The 25491-nt window shown below is 33.4% G+C and overlaps 1 protein-coding gene across 2 annotated transcripts; it reads left to right on the top strand.

Moving 5' to 3' along the window:
* The first annotated feature begins 204 nt into the window (after positions 1-204).
* Positions 205-22920, top strand: csf2rb (colony stimulating factor 2 receptor subunit beta). 2 transcript variants are annotated; one of them, XM_056453405.1, is made up of 15 exons: positions 205-353; positions 3102-3175; positions 6349-6513; positions 9267-9384; positions 9475-9644; positions 9737-9888; positions 13860-14007; positions 14124-14250; positions 16440-16591; positions 16680-16807; positions 16892-17060; positions 18719-18824; positions 19000-19081; positions 19168-19262; positions 20337-22920. In XM_056453405.1, the coding sequence occupies exons 3-15, from the start codon at positions 6417-6419 to the stop codon at positions 20818-20820; spliced, it is 2028 nt and encodes a 675-aa protein (XP_056309380.1). In that variant the 5' UTR covers positions 205-353; positions 3102-3175; positions 6349-6416; the 3' UTR covers positions 20821-22920. The 2 variants fall into 2 exon arrangements, with proteins under 2 accessions (XP_056309380.1, XP_056309381.1); XM_056453406.1 differs by lacking the exons at positions 205-353; positions 3102-3175 and adding an exon at positions 3579-3662.
* Positions 22921-25491: the final 2571 nt, after the last annotated feature.

Below are 25491 nucleotides of genomic sequence, written 5' to 3'. Positions count from 1 at the left end.
GTAATAAGCTGTCATACATGCTTTTAAAAAACTAAATGTGGATTACACCAGCATTATTCACATTAGGTTCACATGTTTTAACAGCAGTGCATGAACTAGTTCCTGTGAAAAGATTAGCAACTGATGTTTCTGATGACCCAAGCTGAAAACCCAACTGAAAAAAAGGAACTTTTGGTTTTTGAGGCAGTTGAAGTAAATGATCTCATGTGTGCTCTTCAGTAACGAGAACACAAACTTACATACTAGGAAGGCACAGTGATCTGAAGTGGACTTTTAGAGATCAAAATACACTTTTATCTCAGTAAGGGATTACGGGAATGTTCAAAAGTCTGTGTCTGATGAGGAAAACACAGGTAAGAATTTTTAAAACAAATTGCTACTTTTAGTATATACAGTGCTTAGCATAATTGAGTACACACTATTTTGAAAGTGAATACTTTTATCCATTACTCAGTGAATATAGGTAATAATTTGGTGCATTTGAACAAAATAGATTTATTAAACAGATATATTTATTAAAATAATATTTTAGTCACAGAACATCTTTAGAAATGGAAAGATAATACATTTAAATTCATGCAAAATATTGGGGGGAAAAACTGAAAACTACAAAATTCCAACAAAATTTTATACATTTTTTGTTTCTCTTGAATTTTGCTCTTTATATTTTCCCTCTAAAATATTAATTTGGGTGTACTAATTTTGGACCGTTATCGTAAGTTATTTTGTTAGATAAGCTTCACATTTGGCTTTAGTACTGACTACTCCAATGTATATGTACGAATATAATATTGTAAAGCTTCTTATAGAAAATAAAGGGTGTATATGTTGAGCACTGTACATTGTACATTTTTAATGTTACAGTAGTAAAGCATTATAATTAATCATATATGTATAATATGGCTGTTTAGTACTGTGTATAATACACATATTAATGTCTTATTACTTGGGCCAGACGGAATCTTTTATTTAATGTTTAAAATGCAAATCCAATTACATCCACTTCATTTGGTAAACGAAGCAAGTTTCTCATATAATATCTCTACTGAAAGACAGCAAATATTACTGTACAATCTGCATTGTACATAAATCAGATGAACATTTTTATATTAGTCAATAATATTACTGTAATTAATTTAAAAACTGAATAAATATAAATTTACACACATTTACTCAAGTACATAAATTTATTACAAACAATCTACATCATTTCATTCTATCTCATACACTGTAAAAATCTGTAATTTTATGGGGGTTTTTCCAGCAGCCGGGGTGCTGGAAAAAAAAAAGTAAAATAACAGCCATTAAATAACAGAAATTTACTGTAAAACAGAGGATTTTAAATGACAGAAATTTACTGTAATTCATTTCAGCAAAAAATTTCTGTAATATTACACCCGCTATTTTACAGTCAATTTCTGTTCACCCTAGCTGCCGGAAAAAAAACGTAAAATAACAGACATTAAATAACAGAAATTTACTGTAAAACAGCGGATGTTAAATTACAGAAATTTACTGTAATTCATTTCAGCAAAAAATTTCTTTAATATTACATCCACTATTTTACAGTCAATTTCTGTTCACCCTAGCTGCCGGAAAAAAAAAAACGTAAAATAACAGATTTTTTTACAGCGTACCTAAACATAAACACTACAACTACCATACTAACAATTAATAACAAGTGATTTATGAGTATATTAGGGCAAAAGTCATAGATAGTAGTGTTTACGTTTCCCTTTACTAAATTATATCTATATTTAAGGGACAAAGCAAAGTGTTTTTCACAATCTATCTCTATATCTCCAATAAAATGTCATTTATCCTATTCTCTTGGAGAAGTAAATGGACAAGGACAACAGATTATCAATACATACCTTTAAAAAAAACTACATTCTCTAAGAAACTACACTGTAAAAAATACAGGGTTTCACACAATTCATTCATGTTGTCCCAACACAAATCGGTTAAGTTAACTTAATACTTCTAACAAATTTATGTGGATTGAACATAAAAAATTAAGTTGTCCCAATGAAATATCAATAATTGTGTTGATTTAGCTCATTTTAAATTAGTTTGAACAAGCAAAAAAAATACAATAATTTAATTCAATTAACAAATTAATCTAAAAGATTTGCTTTTAACAAAAACTGTAAATATAACTGAACATAGTACGCGTTATGCTTAAAACAAGAGAAATAATCTAAATGTTTATTATATTAAACATTTTATACAAATATATATTTTAATTTACAAATGAATAAATAAATAAATAAATAAATAAATAAGTAAATAAATAAATAAATAAATAAAACACAAATTACTTTGTGAGTGTTGTTTAAGTGTTTTACACTTTATAGTTAATATAATTAATCAAAACTAAAGTGTTGGAGCCATTTGTGATATTTACATAATTAATATATTATTTGTTGTATGATTATTAAGAAATTAAGATTAATAACATTATGCTGTATTGTTCTGTGTCACGGATTGAGTGGTTTGGTGATATGGATTAGCTCCACCTACATTTCACATCAGTTTACCTGCTTACGTCAGGGCACACAGGTGACAGGTGATCAGCTGGCAGGAGTGGCAGGGAAACAATTTTTTGACCGTGTTTTGTTTGTGGCATTTGTAAGACAAATAAAGGAATTATCAGATATAAATGCTTGGATGCGTCGTAAAACATCACTGCTCTTATCAAAACGGCTCCATATTAACCAAATGATGTCGGAGACAGTTATATAAACCATTGAAACCATTTTAATTACTTATTAAATAAAAATTATTTTATTATAAAACAAATTGTAGCTAAATTCTAAAATATCTTTCATTTTGTTTTAGATTTCATGCAACTTGACTTAATAAAATAAAATAAACTACAGCTTAAATTAATAAAAATGATATAGACAAACTCTACTATTGTAAAATATTAATAAAAACTGAAATAGCACTTCATTTAAGGATTTAAGGATTGTGTTTTTTGATTTTGAGCGGGGAAACTTTATTTCTCACTTTTAGTCTTTTTCCACCCTGTTCTTGTTATTGTAATCATATTTTTGTCTGTTTTGTTAAAAAAATGGTTTTGTGTTCTTATTTTCCAGTGCTTGTACACATAAAGACCATTAAGGTGTGTCATGGAGAAAACACAGTTGTGACAGTTGGAACAGCGTCTAAGGTAAAACCTTCACTCACTTATGTACTTCACCACAGCTAAACATAGCAGCGCACCATCTCCAACACACCCTCTAAACAAGATATTAGCGAATATTTCAAAAATGAGCCAAAAACACAAGAGACTGACCTAATTCATAAAAACGACACACTTCTAAAAAGTCAATTTCCTACTGAGCGTGTGCAGTTTGGTCACAAACGCCCCTCACCGTCTTTTAAGCTCAGGGAAATCCCTCTCTGTACAGTTTCCTGGCAGTTGCGAGAAACCCAGCGTGACATACAGTCCTGCGTCTGCGTTTTTACGCTCTGCAACTCCATGGGTGGGTTACGAGTACTGTAGATAGTCAGTTTCACCCTAAATAAGCGGTTTCATATATTGATATTATAAACACGTGCTGGATGAAGATCTCGGACATTCTGTTGTTTGAAGTGCTCCATAAACTTTAAAAATGGAGTTTAGTACTGAACGATGGATTTGGAGATCGTAAACAGTAAGCAACATTTATGCTTTTTGTGCATCTTTCATTTTAAATTGGTTTGATGTGTGTTAAAGATTATTTAATTACTTGTGAATAATGTCATTTTGTTAACATTTTAAAACATTTCTAACATTACCCACAACTAATTAGTGTTGCACTGGTACTAAAATGTAAGCAAATAACAGTACTGGTGAAATTTCATGGTTCTTTGTTTTGTTACGACAGCAAAAACTATTGTAACTTCTTATTATTCACTTAAATTAAACTACTTAAATATTATTACTATTAGCAACTTTACTACTGTATAATTTAGCGCAATATTACTTAAAAGATAGGATACATTCAGTTCACCCTTCAAGTATTATTAAATTACTGTACTGTATTTAAATACTAACTAGGATCAAATCAAAGTTGTCGAGAGCTGGTCGTAAAACATTACAGGTTATTTTTGTTTCGTCTACCGATTGCTACAATGTCAAACATCACCATTTCAAATCTCACATTCTAATGCTTCTCACGTCCAGAGCTTTGCATTTTGTAGTTGAAAATAGGTTATTCAGTTGGTTTTAAAAAGATAAAGCCACGTAAAACTAAACGTTAATTAAAATTTGATTGTTTTTACCTGCAAAGTACACCTAAAATACTCTGGCTTAAGGTGAGCACAATGTGACTATCTTCTGATTGGAGATTGGGTTACAATGCTCAACCCGGCAAATCTGCTGTAAACTGAAACCTTTGGCACACTTCACAGATGTCTATCACAATTGATCAAAAGTAGTTATACTAATCCAGAAAGGCTAGTATAACACCGTTCTTAAATTGAACAAGTACTGTCTTGGTACTGAAATACTTGGTTACACTAATGATATGAAGATATGTTATCACAAAAAAAGGAACTAAAATCTAAAATGCTTTTCCTTCATGTTTTTAAAAGTTTAGCATACAGACGACAACAACGTCCAAACAAACCCACTCATGTGGATTCACAAAAATGAATAACACTGTATTACGCGTGCCAATTCAGTCGTTTCGCAAAATTGCATTTTTGCAGATCTTAATAGTATTGTTTTCAAAAACTTTTTCAAAAGTCATTTCATTGTCACGTGAAAGTGTTAACAGTTAAATTTCATGGTTTTCTGTGTTTTTTGTTGTAGACAGTGTTGTGTAATTGTCCCCTCTTTGACGTAGTGTTGCAAAAAACTGTATGCCGTTTCAATTGAAGTATCTTGATTGAAACAGCCTATTACTCATTTTTATTAGTTCCGGTACTTAACTATACACAATAAAGAAATGTGCATGAATGAGAAAATAAAGCATACAAGTGGATGATATTAAAATGAGTTTTAAAGCATGACAAACTCTGAAAAATCTCAATACTTATGACATTTCTGTAGCATTTCTTATTTGACAGTAGAACAGTTTGATGGTTGAATAGTACACCTAGTAGTAAAATTTAAGGCTGTGTGTTTTTTATTTACAGTTGAAGTCAGAATTATTAGCCCCCCTGAATTATTAGCCCCCCTGTTTATTTTTTTACCCAATTTCTGTTTAACGAAGAGAAGATTTTTTTCAACACATTACTAAACATAATAGTTTTAATAACTCATTTCTAATAACCGATTCATTTTTTCTTTGCCATGATAACAGTAAATAATATTTTACTAGATATTTTTCAAGACACTTCTATACAGCTTAAAGTGACATTTAAAGGCTTAACTGGGGTAATTAGGTTAACTAGGCAGGTCAGGGTAATTAGGCAAGTTATTGTATAATGATGGTTTGTTCTGTAGACTATCAAAAAATATAATCGCTTAAAGGGGCTAATAATTTTGTCCCTGAAATGTTTTTTGAAAAAATTTTAAAACTGCTTTTATTCTAGCCAAAATAAAACAAATAAGACTTTCTCCAGAAGAAAAAAAATATTATCAGACATACTGTGAAAATGTCCTTGCTATGTTAAACATAATTTGGGAAATATTAAAAAAAGAAAAAAAAAATCTTATTATTGTTATTAGAATATTGTAACATATCACTTTTATTAAATAAAGTTACACATATTTTGTAATTGGATTTTGGTTGTATTTCTCACCCGATTTCAGGCGAAATAAGCTTGTGTGAAACGTGTGATTAAAAAAAAAATCTTTGTTTGTTTGTTTGAGGGGGGGGGGGCAAGTTCAGTGAGGCAATTGTGGGAAATAATTACTGGCTTTATCCTTTGGGATGTCAAAAACAAAATTTGCAAATATCATTAAACATGTAGGGTAGGCTGAAATCACAGACAGATTATTGCTCACCACAGATATGTGGCACTGGCGTGTCATTTATGAAATTTTTTTTTTAAATAAAATGCAGGGCAATAACATGCTAGTTGAAAAGCTTAGAATTGAGAGTTTCGCAGAAGAATGCCTGTGGTGTGTTTTTTAGACTCGTGACTTGTGTTTACAATAATATCTGTACTATCGTCATTAACATGTTTAATTTAAAAAATGGTCATCATCCATTATCCAATTACCCTCAACAGTCTATCAAACTCTAAATACATATATGTTTTTGAAAGTCTGTAGAATCCAGTATTATTTTGTACTCTAACATTACTTACAATTATTTCTATTATTTACAAATATTAACAATTTTCATTTGAATTGTCCAATTAAATCAATCTGGATCTAACTATAAGCACTGGTTTCTAAATATCTAGGTGTCTTGGAAGTAACCAGAAGGATCACCTGCCATAAAAAGCTCCTCTAATCTTGCATCTCGGCTACAATGTTCTCCACATGGTTTCTGGAAATGTTTGTATTCGCTCTGCTTGTAAGAGGGAACGCCGAAAAAGACCAGTGTCCTCATCATGAGCCTGGCAAAGGTGAGAGGAAAAGATAACACCTTTTTGACATTATTGCATTCAATTCACCTGGTTTAATACAGGCCTGTGTCCATCTGATAGACTCTTATCAGTGGTTTCCTTAATCTTCTTGAGGCATTGGTCCAGGATTCATACATAGAAATGTTATTATTCAAGCCAAAATAAACCCTTATCTTAGACTCAACTAAACAGTCAATAGAGATTTTATTTTCCAGACACTTGTAATTCAGTCTTAGATTGTAAAGTGTGAAGCAGTTCTGAGGATCCGATTCAGAAGTTCACTTCTCAGTAATCTTGAAAACTCTATCTAAGAATAAACATTAAGCAATCCAATGACTACGTCACTCGCAGCTTTGAGAGTATAGAGAGTTTTTAGAAGCCTCTGTCTGTGGTCACATATCTGGAAGACAGAGTCAGTCTATTTTCATTTTTTTATTCTGTACAGACGTGTGTTGTTTTATGATATGACATTTGCATTGTTCATGCCTTACAGTTTGAATGGCTAATAGCTAAAATGAAATATTCTGAGAGGTTTTTAACAGGTTTGTATACTGTGATGTGACTATATAATATATTTTATACTATATTATAATTCTTAATTCCAATATAAAATACGTTTGTCATTGACACACATACATACATACATACATACATGCATACATACACAATCTGCGTATTAAGTCTTGATGTATGGATACTGTTTTTTGGTCCAAGCTGCTACTCGAAGGAAACCTAGATCTTTTAGGGTTTGTACCTCTATGATGACAGTGTTTTATAAACACTTGATTGAATCGGTTTTCTCTTTTTGTATTGTAGCTTGGTATGTAGTCTGAGATTATCATTTTTAATCAAACTGGGCCAATTGTAATTTACCTAAATTATGTCTTGAAGAGAGCCCAGGTTATTTTATGTACCCCAGATCACCCATTGTATTCAGTGTTTCAGTTGTTGCCATCAGGGCTTCGTTTCAGAGTCCATATATGCAGGACAATCAGAGTTACAGATTGTTTTTATTAGGGTGGCCATTACTGTAGGTTATTAAATAAGCCCAACGGAGAGGGGAATCTTTCTGAAAATGTATTTATTGTATGTTTTATGGTAAAAATTGGTAATGTGTACATTGAAATAGACATGGGCCGCTAGAAGATTCTGACGGTATGATAACCTTTTATAAAAAATCATGGTTTCACACTACGGTGATTACTCTCTAGAATATATTCTTTTTAAATGTCTGGGTAAAAAAACTAAACCTTTTCCCCTTTATAACATAATATATTTTAATTTAAGAAACATTTTAAATATTTTGGAGCAGTAAACATGTCAGGCTAAATAATTAAAATGAATCATTGACTTCTGCTGTCCTCATTAGTTTCAAAAACAGAGATTTCATCACAATTTTTTACAATTTAAAACAGCATCTTTGAGTATCTTTTCTGTTGGAGATACTGTTGTTCTAAAAAACTATTTAAAAAAACATAAATAAAAAAATCTTACATATACCTTTGAAACAGTATAGCAGAAAAATGTTAAAACCTTGACTCTTCCAAACCGCAGCATACCTGGAAAACAGTTATCGTCCCATGCCTTCTTGGAAATTGGCTTGTGTATGGCAATTTTAATTTCCCTAAATGGGATAATACAGTTGAGTCCGAGTCTATTGATTTGGAAGTAATATACATTTTTATGTCAGTTTTTTTAGGCTTGTGATGGAAGTAGTTCTTTTGGTTGTTATTCTTTTCAGTAGCAAACCTTAAAGCTCAAATCTTTTATTTAATTATCATTCTTGAAGATTCTATCCGGTTAATAGTACACAATCACTGTGCTTGTTTTTAGTTTTTCTTTTGATTTACATGTTATTATCTCAATTAGTGTAACTGTCATTGTATTGTGACCTTACTGCTGCATATCTGCTTATTTATGTTGCCCCTTGGCCAAGACGCCATTGTAAATGAGAACTGGTTCTCACTTGACTTACCTGGGTAAATAAAGATAGTTATTATTTGCATAACTGTAAAAATTGGCAACTTGTCTTAGAGAGTTCAGAATGATTTCTTTAACCATAACTCCATTTACTGTGTGACTTTTGTAAACCTTTTAGTTCACAAATAGCTATATTCACTCTACATGAACGGTATTAGGGCTGAACAATATATTGTTTCAGTATTGATATGGCAATGAGTGTATCCACAATAGTCATTGCAGGATTTGATTAATTATTAAAGATTAAAAGATAAATATATTATTAAATATCATATTTAAAAGTTATTTATACAACGATGGCCATGTTATTAAACATTTGTTTGTAAAAAATTTGTATTTTTAGATCTGAATACTGTTAGACTTCCTATTAAACCAAAAAGCACTTGCTTATTTAACTTTTATTTTTGCTCTGTCATATTTACAGTATGTATGCTTTTAACTTCGATGCACTGCATAGAAAAAGACTTGATCATCCCAGTCGATCTAAATTGTTGAAATCATTCCAAATAGAGCTATTCAAATCATCTGGTGAAATTAAATTCATATTGCAATACTGTATATATTGCAGACAAAAAATATCACACTGACAGAGCTTTACAATATTATGCAGCCCTAAAAGTTATTACAAAAAACACAGCAGGGGCATTTAAGCATAATTTGCCTCAACGTAAAAATAAAAAAGCATTTGGGGAGCAGAGGCAGCTTTTGATATGAAATAAATGTGTGACATGTACAGAAGTCATGTCTTAAATGCCTTTAAACTCTTGTTTTAGACTCAAAAGTGATGGATTCTTTGCGGTGCTACAATGACTACAAATCCTATGCAGAATGTACATGGGAGACTGATCCACGTGTTAACTTCACTTTGTACTACCTGGACAAAAGTAAGGGGTAGGTGATGAAAGACACAATAGAAGAAATAAAGTGATAGGAATAAATAAAAGAATACAATGAGGAACGTTTGTCTCTCCCTCTCTTCAGAACAGAAACACTTTGCCACTTGAATAAACCCAGTGTAGTTTTACCCAATGGGGAGCTCTCTCACGTGTGTCGCTATAACACAGAGAGGTTTGGATCTTCCACCGATCACATCCTATACTTCAAAGTACAATGTGGAAATACTCCCACATTTCTCCGAGTTGCTCAGCATGGTAAGTGTGTTGTGTGTGTTTTGTGAATACATTTACCTTCTAAAACATCTCTGCAATGGAAAAGTCCTTTACTGTCATATGCGTGATTTCAGGAAAAGTTAGAGCCCCGGTTAACTTGACGGAGATGATGACTGATGGAGGAGGTCGCCTGCTGTCCTGGAAAAGTCCATATCCTGCATCCTCAAATATCACAAGGTCTCTCATGTACCAGCTTCAATATCGCAGACAAATGCATGACTGGACTGTGAGTACACAAACACACACATAGTAAACCATTAGAAAAGATAATCTTCCTCTTAATGGAGTAATATTAGATGTGAGTAAATTGTGCGATTGTTTATACACTGGATATTCGTTATTATTAACTAGGTATTTCCACTATTACCATTACTATTTTACAATTAGCAATTCTTACTGGTCAACTTTTTGTTTATCTCATGTTATGACTTGTCAGAATGGCCACAACACTTAAAATAAAACTAGTAAAATAAAAATCATACGCAGGGCTGGATATTAACACCCGCCAGCCTGCCAAATGTGGGTAGATTTCAGGTGTTGTGGGTTAGGCAGACACCCCTACTAGCCACTTTTTTAAGTTGCCAGAGCTGTCTCGTCCCTAAAGATTAGAATTTTAGTTTATGGCCATTTGTCAATACGCGCACATGTGATCTTAGAACCGAGAAGCAGCACGATTAATAACTGTTCGTAGAAAAGAAAGCAGATGAATAACGAATGAGGATGATCAGGCACACAGTGAGACACAGACCATACTCGCTCACTGACATTGTGAGCGAGGCACAGCTGATGTGAAGTGCGCGAGTGATTAATAGCTCCTGTTTCCTTGCACAAAACAACAGTGCCTGGAAACGCAACTGGTGCGATTGTTTCTCTGAAATAGTTTGGAAAAAAACGATGCTAACGCACGCACCGTCCTGCTGCTTTCAAGAGATCTCCAGATTTTTTTGTATGCAGTAGCTGTTGCCGCTTTCTCTTTTACCATTCCTTGAACAGATTATTACTGGGCCTAACATTAACCGTGTGCACGCGATCATCCTTTCACTATCGCACACAGAATGTTTTTCACCTGCTTTCTTTGGCTTGCAGCTATATTTGTTAATATGGTTTAATTAACATCCTTCACAATAACATTGCTTTAATAGGAGACCAACTCTCATTTTATCTATAGTTAACTGATGATCTGGCCTTTAGCCTGGACAAATAGTTTTAGACACTTATGATAATTTTAAGAACATTTTTGTTCAATAAAAAGTGTATACAGCTATATTTAGCTGGTTTTGACACTTTTTTAAATTTGTGGCAAGGAAATAATTAGTTTGGTGTGGCCAGAGAAAAAATAAGGTAAATCCTTAGTGTTGAGCCCTAAAATGTCATGTGAAATAATGGAAAAAAAAAAGTTAAGGAGGCATGCGGACAGAACACATAATTTAAATCAAGTAATTTTAGCATGACAAAGTCAAATTTATGCATATAAAATATATTTTACCAACAACAAAATTGTGGCTAGTGAAAATGGCGAGTGGCTAGTAACATTGGAAAACTCAAAGCTGAACAGAAAGTGACACAAAAACAAAGAACTGAAATATACAAAACAGAAACCAGGATGTTATACTACTATCACGCTCAGTACTGATCTATATTTATTAGGTATGAGCATCTAATTAGTGAGCAGTAGTTGCTAATAAATAAGAATTAATGTGTAATAATATGATTTAGTTTACAGTACTCATTAGGATTAGTTTTTGAACTTAAATGGTTTGTTGCAATTGGTTTCCTCAAATGGCTTGAGTTACCTTAACCTTTTGGGTTTTAAAGTGTAGTCTAACCTCAAAATAGTAAGAACACCCTGTCACGCACCAATATCATGCAATAGCAATATTTTTTAATTGAATGTCTTGCGGATATCCTGTTTACAGCTATATCTGTGTAGCAGAAGCTCTGCTTCAACCCATTATCAATTGTCACAATCAGTCACTGTAAAGCAGCCTTGTTATAACCTCAAATGAGATTCCCACCTAAGATAAAGCCTCCACATGAAAGAGCGATGCATTCTGAAACTGGAGACAGATAAAGATTTGGATATATACATAAGTAAATGCTCAGTGTGTTTGCTTTGCATGTGTATTTATGGCATGACACTGCATACTGTATAGTTTGTTTACCAATTCATTATTACTGATCATATGCCACTTCAAAAACTGAAAATGCTAAACTATTTGTGTACAGTATATTTTAGAATTGTTACAAATCATATTTTCATACTGACCATTGTAGCATGACTGCAGTTCAATAAAGAAAGTGTCAACATTGAGATTACTTTTAATGCAATATTTACAGCTTTTACTCTGCCAAGCAAAACATTTTCAAAAGTCAAAAACATTCCACTACCCTTTACTGTGGTGTCTATTATGAAAAATTAAAGACGTGCACTGAAATAAATAGGGACAAATATAAAACTTTAATGTTGTTTACTATTCCTATAGAAATCTTCATCCTTAAATGGATGTCTGTGGCCTCTTCCTCTTTGGTAATGACAATTGTTTTACTTCCTATATCTGCTATATAAATATGCCCCAAAATAAACTGCACCAGTATCATTTGTGTGCCAGGCGCCTGCAATTCTTTGCAACATTGCTGAACCAGAACAGTGTTCGACCTGATCTATTACAATATTACAATCTAACGTAATTTGAATTTGAAGTGAGCTGCAAATTGTGCATAAACGTACAAACATTTAAGAAATTTAAAGAGAGGTCGTCTCTATAACAATATTTGCAATTTGCTTTGGGGGGGGGGGGGGGGGGGGGGTTCTCTGATTGGTGAAATTTTCTGCACAGAATTATAGGTAACGCAGGTTTTCGTCATGAATTCGGCTGTAAATAAGATTATTGTATTCAACAAAAGTCTACGGTCATTCAACATCTTAAAGCTTTAGTTCACCAAAATAAAATATAAATTCTGTTATTAATGGACCTTATGCCATTAGCACGTTTAAGATCTAGTTTGTTTAAAAATCAATGATCTTCATTGCCTGATTGAGACATAATATAAAGTGGGTCTCACACCGGTCAATAAACACTTACTCCTCTCGATGCTGGTGTATAAATGGCCTTTCATCTAAATTTTTGCTCGAATAACTTAATGAATGCTTATTTTAACAGAGTATATTTTGATTAAATTACATTATCGATGCTGTAAAATTATTTTTTTTTATCTGTCATGGAGGTTTGTTGGTGACTGAAAAAACACTTCTGTGCATTTAGCCCATTATACTCCCACATGTCATTCCAATGATCTGAGACGTTCATTCCTCTTCAAACACAAATTAAGATATTTTAGATGAAATCTGAGAGCTCTCTCATACTCACAGCAAGGCTCCAGAGACAATCAAAGTTCAGAAAAAGTACCAAAAACAAAAACGTGTTTTCTGGACTTTGATTTCCTCTAAAATGTCTTAATTTGTGTTCTGAAGATTAAAGAAGCTCTCAGGGGATTGAAACAACATGAATAAACTAACCATTTAAAGGTCCTGTGATGTGCTTTGAAATGTGCATTTTTATTAGAATTTTTTTGTAATCTCAATTGAAATATGAAGATAGGGGAAGACATTCAGTAGCCCCTACCATATAGTAGTCCCCAGATATGTCAGATACTATAGAACAGGGGTATCAAAACTGTCTGTGTCCTGGATACACTCCAAACTTACTTTTGCTGCTTTTTCAAACTACTCAATTAATATACTAATTGTTTTATGTTAAATCCAACAACATGAACGATTTGTGTAGAACCCAATATTTTTTACAGTGTAGTTTAGCTCCAAATTCCTTCAATACACCTTTATGGAAGTTTCTAGTATGCCTAGAAAGAGCTTGATTAGCTGGTTCAGGTGTGTTTAATTGGGGTGAAACTGAAGTGTGAGGTGGAAAATTGTTGATCCATTTATGCGAAAACTACAAACTGCAAGCTTTGGATGTTTATATTAGGTTTATATCTTCTAATTCGGTTAATTCGGGTTTTAGAGCACACTAGATATCCTTAAAAATAAAATACTGATCTAACATCTAAAAAAACTACTTTATACTTATTACTTTAAAGTTTAAAGCTACCTTTAAAAATTGAGTAGATTCAACTCTACAAGGCTGTAACCTTCAATCATTGAATGCCTAATTTTTCCTCTATTTGTTTTTACTGGAACAGACTGTGGATAAAATAAATGTGTCTGAACACACGATCATCAAGGAGTCACTGTTTCCGGGTTATCATTATGAAGCCAGAGTGAGGGCGAGGGGTCCTGTAGGACTCTGGAGCGACTGGAGTCCCCTGGTGTCCTGGAAGACTCACAATGGTTTGTATTTGACATTTAATTTGAATTTGAGTTCTAACTGAACTTTCAACTTTGATAGTCGAAAAAAGAGTTCATAAATCTTGTTAATATGGTCTAAAGTTCAAAATCTCTTGCAGACGTCAACAAAGCCTTTAACCTGCAGTGTGTGATAGAAGGAGAAACAACTGTGACATGTACCTGGCAAATGAGAACAGAGTATTTTCAGTTTATGACTTATCATATGTGGTGCAGTGATAATACTGGGTGAGTCTGTTCATCACAAACAATTGCAATGGTCTCAAACTCAATTCCTGGAGGGCCGCAGCTCTGCATAGTTTAGCTCAAACCACCTCCAACTCACTTAATAGGTTGTTTTCAATCATGTACTTCTGATGACGCATGAAATTCAGATAAAGGGCAGGAAATTAAAAAAAAAAAGAATGGGAGACAGAGGAAAGTATGTATTTTTGGGATTTATACCATATTTCAAAGGAGATATAAATATAATAACCACATATGTCTAGCATGAACCTTATACTGTATCATGAAAAAGGCAAATATATTTTAGTTTTGTAGAAAACTCTGCCGGTCATTGATGCTGTACATACCGTATAATTACGTTACATGAAAAATACTATAGTTTGGAAGCATACTATAGATAATTACTTGAATTAAAGTGTCGTAGTAATTATATTGTCGCTGTAGTACAACACAACTGTAGTAATAAACAAATTATTCAATAGGCTTCAGTTTTCTAAGCTATAAACATAATGCATCACAGTTTACAATAACTTTACAGTATTATTACAGTTTATCAGTTTACTATGCTACAGTATTTATTAGCATTTATTAACAAAAAGTTGTATACATTATACACTTTACTATGTGGTTCAAAAACATGTTTATTATAAATTACTATAGATTTTTCCCCGTGCGGATATCATCCAGACATCACGAAAGAACAGATGAAAGCGTACAAAAGCATGGACACATAGACTACATTATTATTTATTTATTTTTCTAAGGAGGAAAGTGCTCCACAATAATAACCGTCTAGTTTTGTCGCAAGGGTTGGATTTCTTTTTTGTTCTGTTGATGAACTTACCATCAACAATCATGTACTGCTGCCGAGCATCTCGATGTTCACGTTTCAGTTGTTCATTCCACCAAAACGCCAGTAAAGACATGGATTATAGCAAAACGAGGCAGATTTCATTCCAGTGATTACATGGCAGGGTATGTTATTTATAGTCTCCTGTATTTTGTATAAGTGTGGTGGTGCTTGTATCTGATTTTTATAGAACACATTAACATATTTATACACATAGTTGGCCTGTATATAATCTTTATTGGTACTGACAAATGAATTATCGTGTTCAAAAAAGTTTGTACACATGGATGTATTGAATGAAGGTTGATTACATGCCGCCTTTTCTTCCATTTTTCAGCCAGTTTCTTGAACTTTCTCCCCGTTTATGAGCTAAAACTTATATAAAATCTGCATTTCTTTTTTTTTGTCGATTTAAACAATTATAATCATCATAAAACAGAAACATTTTAATATTCTGATAGTGATTCCTATATAGAAGAACCACTTCCTGCCCTCCATCTGAATTTCGCACGTCATCAATGGTGTCATATGAAAACAACCTACAGCCTCTAGTAGTCTTGAACACCTTGATTAGTTGGGTCAGTTGTGTTTGATTAGGGTTGGAGCAAAACTGTGCAGAGCTGTGGCCCTCCAGGAATCCAGTTTAATACCTTTGATCTACGGTGTGTAAATACATAGACAAATTTTCCCTTTTTCCCCAATCATTGTATGCATATATACATATACATATACTGTAACATTTTAATTCTTTTTTAAAACATTTCTAACACATTTTTAAACATAATAAATGTAATAACTAATGTCTAATGATGAATTCCCTTTGTCTTTGCCATGATGACAGTACATACTATTTTAATGGTTATTATGCAAGATAAGCGCCATTTAAAGGAATAACCAAGTTAGACAAGTTATTACATTTAAGGAATAATTAAGGAATTTTATATTTTTTAAAACTGTAAATACTGGTTTTATTTCAGCCAAACTAAAAGGAATAAGACTTTCATTATAGTGTAAACATTTTACATTAGAAATTATTTTGAAAATGCTCTTTAAAACATCACTAGGGAAATGTTTGAAAAAGAATTAAAGATTCACATGAGTAGTAATCTTCCCTTCAAATGTATACATAAACACTAACATAAATCACATTTTAATTTCTCTATATATGTTTGCACTTAATCTTATTCTCTCTTTTTTGTAATTTGCATATACATTTATAAATGGTATACTGCATTAGACTAACAAGTAATTATTAAATTGTTACAATTTTCGGTTCTTCTGTTTCTCTAAGCAACAATGGTGCCACATCTTAAACATTTGACAATCATTTTTTTGTCCCCAGACACAGTCCCTGTTGTAAAACTCCTCAGCTGAAGTCCAGCAATGATGAGCTCTCTGAGTTCATGTGTTCTGTCAATGTCATCGATCCTAACCAGTTAACAGTGGAGCTGAAACCAGTGCAATACACAAAGACCTTTAAAACTGCATGCCACAGTGAGTGTTTTGTTTCATATCGAGTTGTGAGAGCAGTGCTGCCATTTGAAGTTTAGGAGGAACATTAACATCCCATCTTCTCTTTAAGTTAAACTCCCTCAACCTGACAAGTTAAACACAATGAAAGTGGATGATGCTTTACAACTGAACTGGTCAACACCAGCTGTTAAGCGAGCAATTAAATTCACGGCTGAGATAAAACTCTCAACCAATGAGGTGTGTAAAAATCTTTTGAAGCCATCTTTCATTATCTGCATTGCGTTAACTGTTCACATGCATGATTTTGCTTCTTGATTGTAGGAGTCGATGATCTTTAACTGTACTGAGCGGGACAATGAATGTAGGATTCCATTCAAATTTCTACATCCTGCAACGGATTACCTGGCCCAGATCAGATTTGTGCCTACACCAAAGAAAGATTACAGTGTTCAGCCATCAGACTGGTCAGAGCCAGCAAATTACACCACTGGTACAGTAATACTCTCATGATCTATTTGAAACTGCAGCTCTGGGGGGCTAGAATTTCCTTTGCCCACAAAAAAAAACAAAAATAAAAATTGCCTATAATACTTAAATACTTGGTCTTTAAAAAAATACTATGAGCAAAGTGCACCAAGATAAGAGAACCTGAAGGTTATTGTGAGATTGTGTATGAAAAAATGCTCTCTAATCTCTTTACATAGAATAAAACAAAACCTGCAATAGGGCTGGAGTGATAAACGATATTATATTGAATCGTGATAAAATTTATGTCAATAACAATGATAAAAACTGGACTTTTTTACTCTATAATGATTTGAGAGCCAATCACACAGCTGAAATGTGCAACAACAGGGATCTAAAAGTGTGTTGATAGTAAAGCTGTACCGAATTTTTGGCGAACGAAAATTTATCGGCCTAAATGTTATGCTGTTTAATGGACTCTCTAATTTGTGTGGCTTCAGTCATTGTTTGGGTACTCTTTTTAAATCTGAAAGCATTAACAACTCGAGTTTATCGAGTTAAAATGTTTAATTAATCGAGATTTAGATTTTAGGCCAAATCGCCCAGCCCTAAAACAAAAATGTGTATTGCATGTTTTAATTATATTTCAACGTTAAATGACTTATACATATTTTATGTGTGTGACTGTGCACTTTCTATCGATTTCAAACAAATTCATACCAAACCAAATCCATGCACATAATTCAGAGATCTTTTTTTAGATAAGGAAAAATGTAAGAAAAGATATGGTTGCATTTTTGTCAAATTATTTAAAGGGATGGTTCACCCAAAAATGAAAATCCCATCATTTATTACTCTTTGCTTGTTCCAAACCTGTTTAACTTGAACTTAAATGCTAAGGAAGATATTTTGACGAAAGCTGGAATACTTTAACCAATCACTTCCATAATATTTGTTTTTTCTACTATAGAAATCAATGTTTTCAGCTTTCTTCAAAACATATTTTATAACAGAATAAATTCATAAATGTTTAGAATGACTTAATTAGTGAATATAATTACTACTATATACAGCTAAAGTCAGAATTATTAGCCCCCCTTAGCCCCCTTTTTTTTCTTTTTAAATATTTCCCAAATGATGTTTAACAGAGCAAGGAAATTTTTAAAGTATGTCTGATAATATTGTTTCATCTGGAGAAAGTCTTATTTGTTTTATTTCGGCTACAATAAAAGCAGATTAAATTTTTAAAAAAACATTTTAAGGTCAAAATTATTAGCCCCTTTAAGCTATATATTTTTTGATAGTCTACAGAACAAAGCATTATTATACAATAACTTGCCTAATTACCCTAACCTGCCTAGTTAACCTAATTAACCTAGTTAAGCCTTTAAATGTCACTTTAAGCTGTATAGAAGTGTCTTGAAAAATATCTACTCAAATATTATTTACTGTCATCATGGCAAACATTATTAGAAATGTTATTAGAAATGAGTTATTAAAACTATTATGTTTAGAAATGTGTTGAAAATCTGCTCTCCGTTAAACAGAAATTGAGGAAATAAATAAACAGGGTGGCTAATAATCCTGACTTTAACTGTATAAGATGAACTATCTTTTTAGGCTTAGGAGAAGAGTGGACAGAACTAAATATGTTATGCTAAGAAAAACTATATGTGTCTGCAGCTTCGTCACCCATCAATCATTCCATCCAACTAACCTACATCTTGGCTGGTGTGTTCGTACCAGTGTTAATCGGCATCCTATACAGCGCTCTTCCAGCATGCCACAGGTAAAACAAACGGCATGTTTACATGTATGCATCACCCAAACGACATACATTAAATCAATGAATCGATCAATTCCATTCTGTGGAAAAGTCATTACATTGGCATTGTGCATACTGCTGTGTGAGCAACAGGAACATTAATCGAGTGTAGCTGTTTTTGTATATGTGTTTGTAACAGAAGGATTAACAGAAAGATCATCTTATGGAAGGGATCGATTCCATCACCCATAAAGAGCAAAGTACTCGAGGGGGTGATCAAGGTGAGCCTTTATTGACTGATCTTGCAAGTGTTTGAATTGTTGTAAGCATACTACATTATTTCTCTCTCTCTCCCTCTCTATCCCAGAAATATCCCGCCGAGTGGCCGTATCTTCAGAGTGAGAAAGAGGCAACCTCTGTTTGTGTCCTGCTGGCTACTGACAATATCAGTGTTTGCAATAAGTAAGATCTCACTTATTCATGATAGCACTTCATAATTAAACTGTAAAGTCTTCATAAAATGAAAACCAAACCCATTTTACTTTTTAAGTTTTAATTTATCCCAAAAAATGTTAATTAAATCTATGATGGATATTGGTCTTTGCAAGTGAAACTGAACATTATTTACAAGGCTATTATTACCTTTTATTCACAGCCTTGGCAAATAAGAGACTTCAATAAGGACGTAAAAGACCTTAATGTATCATAAGGAGCCATAGCATTAATTTTGTTTCGCCTGTATATTTTTCACTCTCAAAATATTGGAAATTGTTAAATTAGCTTTACCTAAAATCTTTTTATGATAGTATCTGTGGGACTATAAATTTATTTAATCTAGTTCCGAATTAACAGTGATATCTGAAAAGTTATATTCTTTGCTTTTTTTAATGATCTAATTTCATTCAAAACCCCAGCTAGGGTGTGACAGACATTAAAACCTCTTGCTTCCTGAGCACTGGCTGTGCCAAAGTGGTGCAAATGCTAAAGGCAGGGTCCCAACAACTGTGCCTTTGTCTTTGGGTGATACTTTCAAGCTGGTGAGGGCATCTATTTAAGACCCTAAAACAAGATCTTTAACTAAAACTAGTCATGATTGTTTTCTATTTCTCCACCTACAAACTTTGCCCCCTCTTAAAATCACATAATAGACAGAACAACTCATTTTAGACTTGCTGCAGACTTTGCAGACCTGTAAGAGACTGCAAAAAGGCACTGTTTGACTGCAGACTATCCAACATGTCGTAATAAAGAAATTCTGCTTGTTCGAGTCTCCTGGACTGGGTTTTCATTCATTCATTAATTTTTCCAACAGATCAAAAATCCAAAAAAAGATTTATGATCTATGCAATTCTGATTTTAGAATACTTTATGTACAAGTGTTGTATTTATTCATATTTAGATCTGTAGTGATTTTTTTTTCTTAAGTAAATATTCTAAATGGTTAGTGTATCATGTAAAATAAAAACAAAATTTGTGCACCTTATATTAATTTAAATTAAATTATATTTCTAACAATATTTTACTCTACATTTGCAGTAGTGTCTCCTGGGAGCCACCTAAGTTACAGACTGAAGATGCTGTAAAAATGGAACAGTCAGGTGGATCAAACCAATTGAGCACCTCCGTGGGGGAGGACATGTGCAAGGACAAATCAGGCTTGAGTTTCAGCGGACCTTACATTCTGTGCTGTGAGGATTCTTGCGTCCATGGCAAAACATCTGTCGAGTCCCAAGACACAGTCCAGACAAGTGTTTCTGAACAATCGGAGAGTTTTACAATAAAAGGAGGATATGTTGTAAATTCTCCGACTGACATGCTAGAAACTCAAAGCCCCACCCCCACCGACAGCCCAACCAATGAGCCATCAGTTGAACCCCCTGCGTACACGGCCAGTCTAGATCCAAGCTGTACAGTCATCGCTCATCCATCGGGATACTTCATGATGCCATGCGTTTCCACTGAGCAATTACAGCCGAAAGGATACGTGACACTCGCACATAATGAATGTGATAATGAGTGATCAAGAATTCAGTGTTAGTGCTTTTTCAAAGAGCCTGGATGCTCAAGAAGTCAAAGTGAGGCCCATATAAATAACAATGACCTTAAAGGAACACTCCACTTTTTTGGAAAGTTACAAGTAACTTAAGTTAAACAGTTTATTTGTACTATTTTTGAATCTATTCAGCTCATTTCCGGGTTTAGCGGGAGCATTTTTAGCTTAGCTTAGCATAAATCATTGAATCGGATTAGACCATTAGCATTTCTCTCAAAAATAAAAAATAAAAATAAGAGTTTAATCTTCCTATTTAATGCTTTTATGATGACTATATACAAATAAACTATTATGTAGACACACAGTGTACTGAGACTTACAAAAGAAATGAAAAGTTCATTCCGGCATAAAAACAACTAAACTTAGCTGCATACCATGCCTATCAGCCTAGAAAATAGCAACTTTTCCAGTTCTGTCAGTCTTAGTACATAATATAACTACAGATGTGTCAAGCTTTAAATAGGAAACTTAACCAAAACATTTTGAGCAAGATGCTGATAATCTAATACAATTCAATAATTTATGTTAAGCTGAGCGACGCAGTGGCGCAGTAGGTAGTGCTGTCGCCTCACAGCAAGAAGGTCACTGGTTTGCGCCTCGGCTGGGTCAGTTGGCGTTTCTGTGTGGAGTTTGCATGTTTTCCCTGCATTCGCATGGGTTTCCTCCGGGTGCTCCGGTTTCCCCCACAGTCCAAAGACATGCGGTACAGGTGAATTGAGTAGGCTAAATTTTCCGTAGTGTATGAGTGTGAATGAGTGTGCATGGATGTTTCCTAGAGATGGGTTGCAGCTGGAAGAGCATCCGCTGCGTAAAACATGTGCTGGATAAGTTGGCGGTTCATTCCGCTGTGGCGACCCTAGATTAATAAAGGGACTAAGCCGAAAAGAAAATGAATGAATGAATGAATTTATGCTAAGCTAAGCTAAATGTGCTCCGCCAGGCCTGGAGATTGGCTGGCTGAATTAATTAATAAAATGGTAAAACTCAACTGTTTAACTCTAAGAGAGTTGCAGGTTCAAATGTAGTTTTTATATGCTTTATACCAACTGCCACAGCTGCAGATGAACGTTTCACAAACTCATGAAAGACTCTTTAGAGCTTCAGTTGAGCTGAAGCTGATGTGCTGTGACAGGCTCACCAACAGATGGCAGCGTTTCTTTAAATGAATGTAAAAAAAATGTAAGGCGATTGCATTAGTGATTGCTTCAGTGTACTTGTGTTTTATAGTCTCTGCATTGAATGTCTTATTTTAAAATTGTATGCAGCTTAACCATTTGATAAACATTGGTAGCCTTATTCATCAGTTAAGTATGCATATATTTTATATATTTATATGTATATTTGTGCATCAAATCTGCAAAGGAATATCTTCACAAAGTAAGCATATTTCATCAGTAATAGGTTTCAGCTAACAGCTCAATCCACATTCACACAAAATAAATAGATAAACCGGGTGCTGGCCACAGAAACCGGTAATTTATTACGGCAATTTTAATACTTTACTAAAAAAAATGTAAAACTAACCTAAATCTTATTGTGTAACAAATAAATAAAAAAAGTGTATGCTAATGATTAATGTAAATGAGTGGCTGTACAGTAAGTAATTTGTACTTGAGCAAATAAAGCTCATTATTTTCTTTTTTAATGTGTGCAATACCTTTTAAGATTTTTTATTACATTTTTAAAAACCTTTCTTTGAATTATTGTTATTGTATTAAGTGTCAGGACAACTAAAGCCCCAAATCTGATATTACCCAACACTTTAAAACGATTTACAGTATATTCTTGAGTTTGGCCATGCTATTTCCTTCTGCTAGTGAAAACTGCAAATTGTGTCATTGTTTACTCATCCTCCACTTCTTCTAAACCTATGTGAATGTTGAACACAAAAAATATATATTTTGAATAATGTTCAGAATGAACAGCCATTTTAGTTTATTTTTTGTTGTTGTTGTGGTTCCAATGAATGGCAATGAATAGTTTCCAACATTCTTCAGAATATCTTGTCTTTTTGTTCAGCAGAAGAAAGAAATCTTTAAAAGTTTATAACCACTGTACGAGTTATTGGCGAAGAATATTTTGTAAAAATAAATAAATAATTCTGTTGAAATGTTCTACTTTTTTTCCATAAATAATTTGACTTGAAAGTTACATTAGAAATAAATGCATTACAATATTGAGTTACTCCCCCCCAAAAAAAGTTACTAGTTGCGTTACTTAGTTACTTTTTATGGTAAGTAATGCAGTACATTACTTTTGAGTTAATTTTGCGTTACCTGGATGAGGCTTGATCTCTTTCAGAACTCTTTAGGGTTTTTTTCTTTTCTTTTCTTTCTTTTTTTTTTATTAGAGGAGCTCTGCAATTAACAACACATTGTACAACCTTCATTTACCTTTAAAAACACATAAAAAGGTCAATGTAGGATAATGTTATCTTCTGAGAACTTCCAAACCCCTAGAGCTCTACATGCTGTGTATACAGTTTAATAAAAGTTTAAAGCTTATTAAAAAAGTAAAATCACTGAATGTGTTCAAAATAAAGAGAATATTTCCATCGCAGACTTGTAAGGCTCTGCCATCTCACTTTTTGTCTGTTCCTGCATTCTCTAATTGCGTGTGGGATTCAACATGGTTTTTAATCATTTTTAATTCAGCATTTTCGTTTTTAAAAGCGAAGAAACTAAACTAAAAAGCAACTCATGTTACATTTTTTTCAAAAAGTAACTCAGATATTATTACTTAATTTTGAAAAGTAATGCGTTACTCTGGCTGCAAGGTCGCTGGTTCGGGCCTCGGCTGGGTCAGTTGGCGTTTCTGTGTGGAGCATGTTCTCCCCGTGTGCGCGTGGGTTCCCTCCGGGTGCTCCAGTTTCCCCCACAAGTCCAAAAACATGTGATATAGGTGAATTGGGTAAGCTAAATTGTCTGTAGTGTTTATGTGTGAATGGGTGTATGTGGATGTTTCCCAGTGATGGGTTGCGAATGGAATGGCATTCGCTGTGTAAAAACGTGTGCTGGATAAGTTGGCGGTTCATTCCGCTGTGGAGACCCCAGATTAATAAAGGGACTAAGCTGAAAAGAAAATGAATGAATGAATGAATGCATTACTTTAGTTACTTAAAAGTTATATTATTATATAACTCAAGTTACTTGTAATGCGTTACCTCCAAAACTGATTTGACTTGTATACAAATTGAGACCACCTGTATCGTTGTATTCACTGTTAAACTAATGTTTGTTTTTTCTGTTATTCCTACACCACGATCCCTACATCACACAAACTTTCCCATTGTCTTGTCTTTGTCAGTCACAGAGCTAAGCCAAACTCAAATTTTATTAGCTAATCCAAATTCACAGTTTCAGGTTGTTAATGATGATGATCCAACAAAACAGTAATGTTTTAATAGTCTCAAGTCAACAAATTAACCATCTAATGGATGTCCAAAAGTCGTCATTTATAAAGACATCCACTCAAATAATTATGTCTGATGTTTGTTCAAACTACTTAATTAATATGAGCTGAATCAACACAGTTCTTGATTTGTTGGGACTAGTTGGGATTAGTTGTTTTATTTTCAATTCACTTACATTTGTAAAACTAACAAGTTAACTTAATTTCTTTCATGTTGTCCCAACACATATCGATTGTGTGGAACCCTGCATTTATTTACAGTGTTGCTGTATGGGCATATTTAAATTTAAAGTCTCAGTTTTAGTCTTTAGTTTTAAAGAAAGTATATATTTTCTTACGCTAATGTGACTGCAAAACTCTCTGCACTCAAGCACAAGGTAATAAAGATTTTGCTAAAGCTCAAGAATGTCTCCCTTTAGTCTTCTTCCACACACACACTTAATTTTAGTGTCTGTTTATCTCTGTCTCTCACAGTGTCTCACATGTGTGTTTTTTGGCAGGCCAAAGTTTACGGAGTATGTCTGTATCATCGGTTTCACACAGAGCAGATGTCATTTATCGCAGACTAATCTACTCCGTTCTGCACCTCACGTTGTGTGTGTGGACTTGTTTAAATGGGTTACAAGGACAAGAATTTGTATAATGACATGGGTATTACCTAGTTGTCCTCTATTAAGGTGGATTACAAGGACATGTCTTGTGTCTTTGAAATTCTAAATGCCTAAAATAATTTAACAAGGTTGTTTGATTTAACAGATTTTTAGTAAGGGTTGGTTTTAGGGGTAGGCGGAGTAAAGACCATATAATAAGCGCTTTTTTACAGTATAAAATACATTACGCCTATGGAAAGTCCTTGTAAAACATATACAAATGTGTGTTTGTGTGTGTGACTATGTTTGACTACTCCAAAATTAGCCACTAAATAAGAGCTTCAAACACTTCTATGTTTCCTCTTGGGTAAAAGAACCTTGACCGTGACTGTAGAATGCATACATGTAGGGTACATATAGTCTGGTTGTTGCTTTTCCACAGACATTCCAGAAAAATTCCTGACAGCAGATACACTGCACACAAATACTTTAAGACCTATTGTTTTAGCGAGAGCAAAACCTAGAGAGAGCAGAGGTGGAGCTCTTGCAGGACAATATGTCTCCTTCGCTTTGTTGTAAATAAACAGGAAAGCTGTCAAGGTGTTTGGAAACTATTGGGATACAAGACTATTATGCA

The sequence above is a fragment of the Danio aesculapii genome, chromosome 3 (genome assembly GCF_903798145.1).
Source record: "Danio aesculapii chromosome 3, fDanAes4.1, whole genome shotgun sequence".
Taxonomy (NCBI): domain Eukaryota; kingdom Metazoa; phylum Chordata; class Actinopteri; order Cypriniformes; family Danionidae; genus Danio; species Danio aesculapii.
This window is presented reverse-complemented; position numbering and strand designations above follow the sequence as displayed.

Excerpts from the sequence above, each read along its gene's own strand:
- csf2rb (XM_056453405.1), top strand. The coding sequence starts at position 6,417 with ATGTTCTCCACATGGTTTCTGGAAATGTTTGTATTCGCTCTGCTTGTA. Across the intron at positions 6,514-9,266 it reads TCATCATGAGCCTGGCAAAG|ACTCAAAAGTGATGGATTCT; the intron begins GTGAGAGGAAAA and ends CTCTTGTTTTAG. Across the intron at positions 14,251-16,439 it reads TGGTGCAGTGATAATACTGG|ACACAGTCCCTGTTGTAAAA; the intron begins GTGAGTCTGTTC and ends TTTTGTCCCCAG.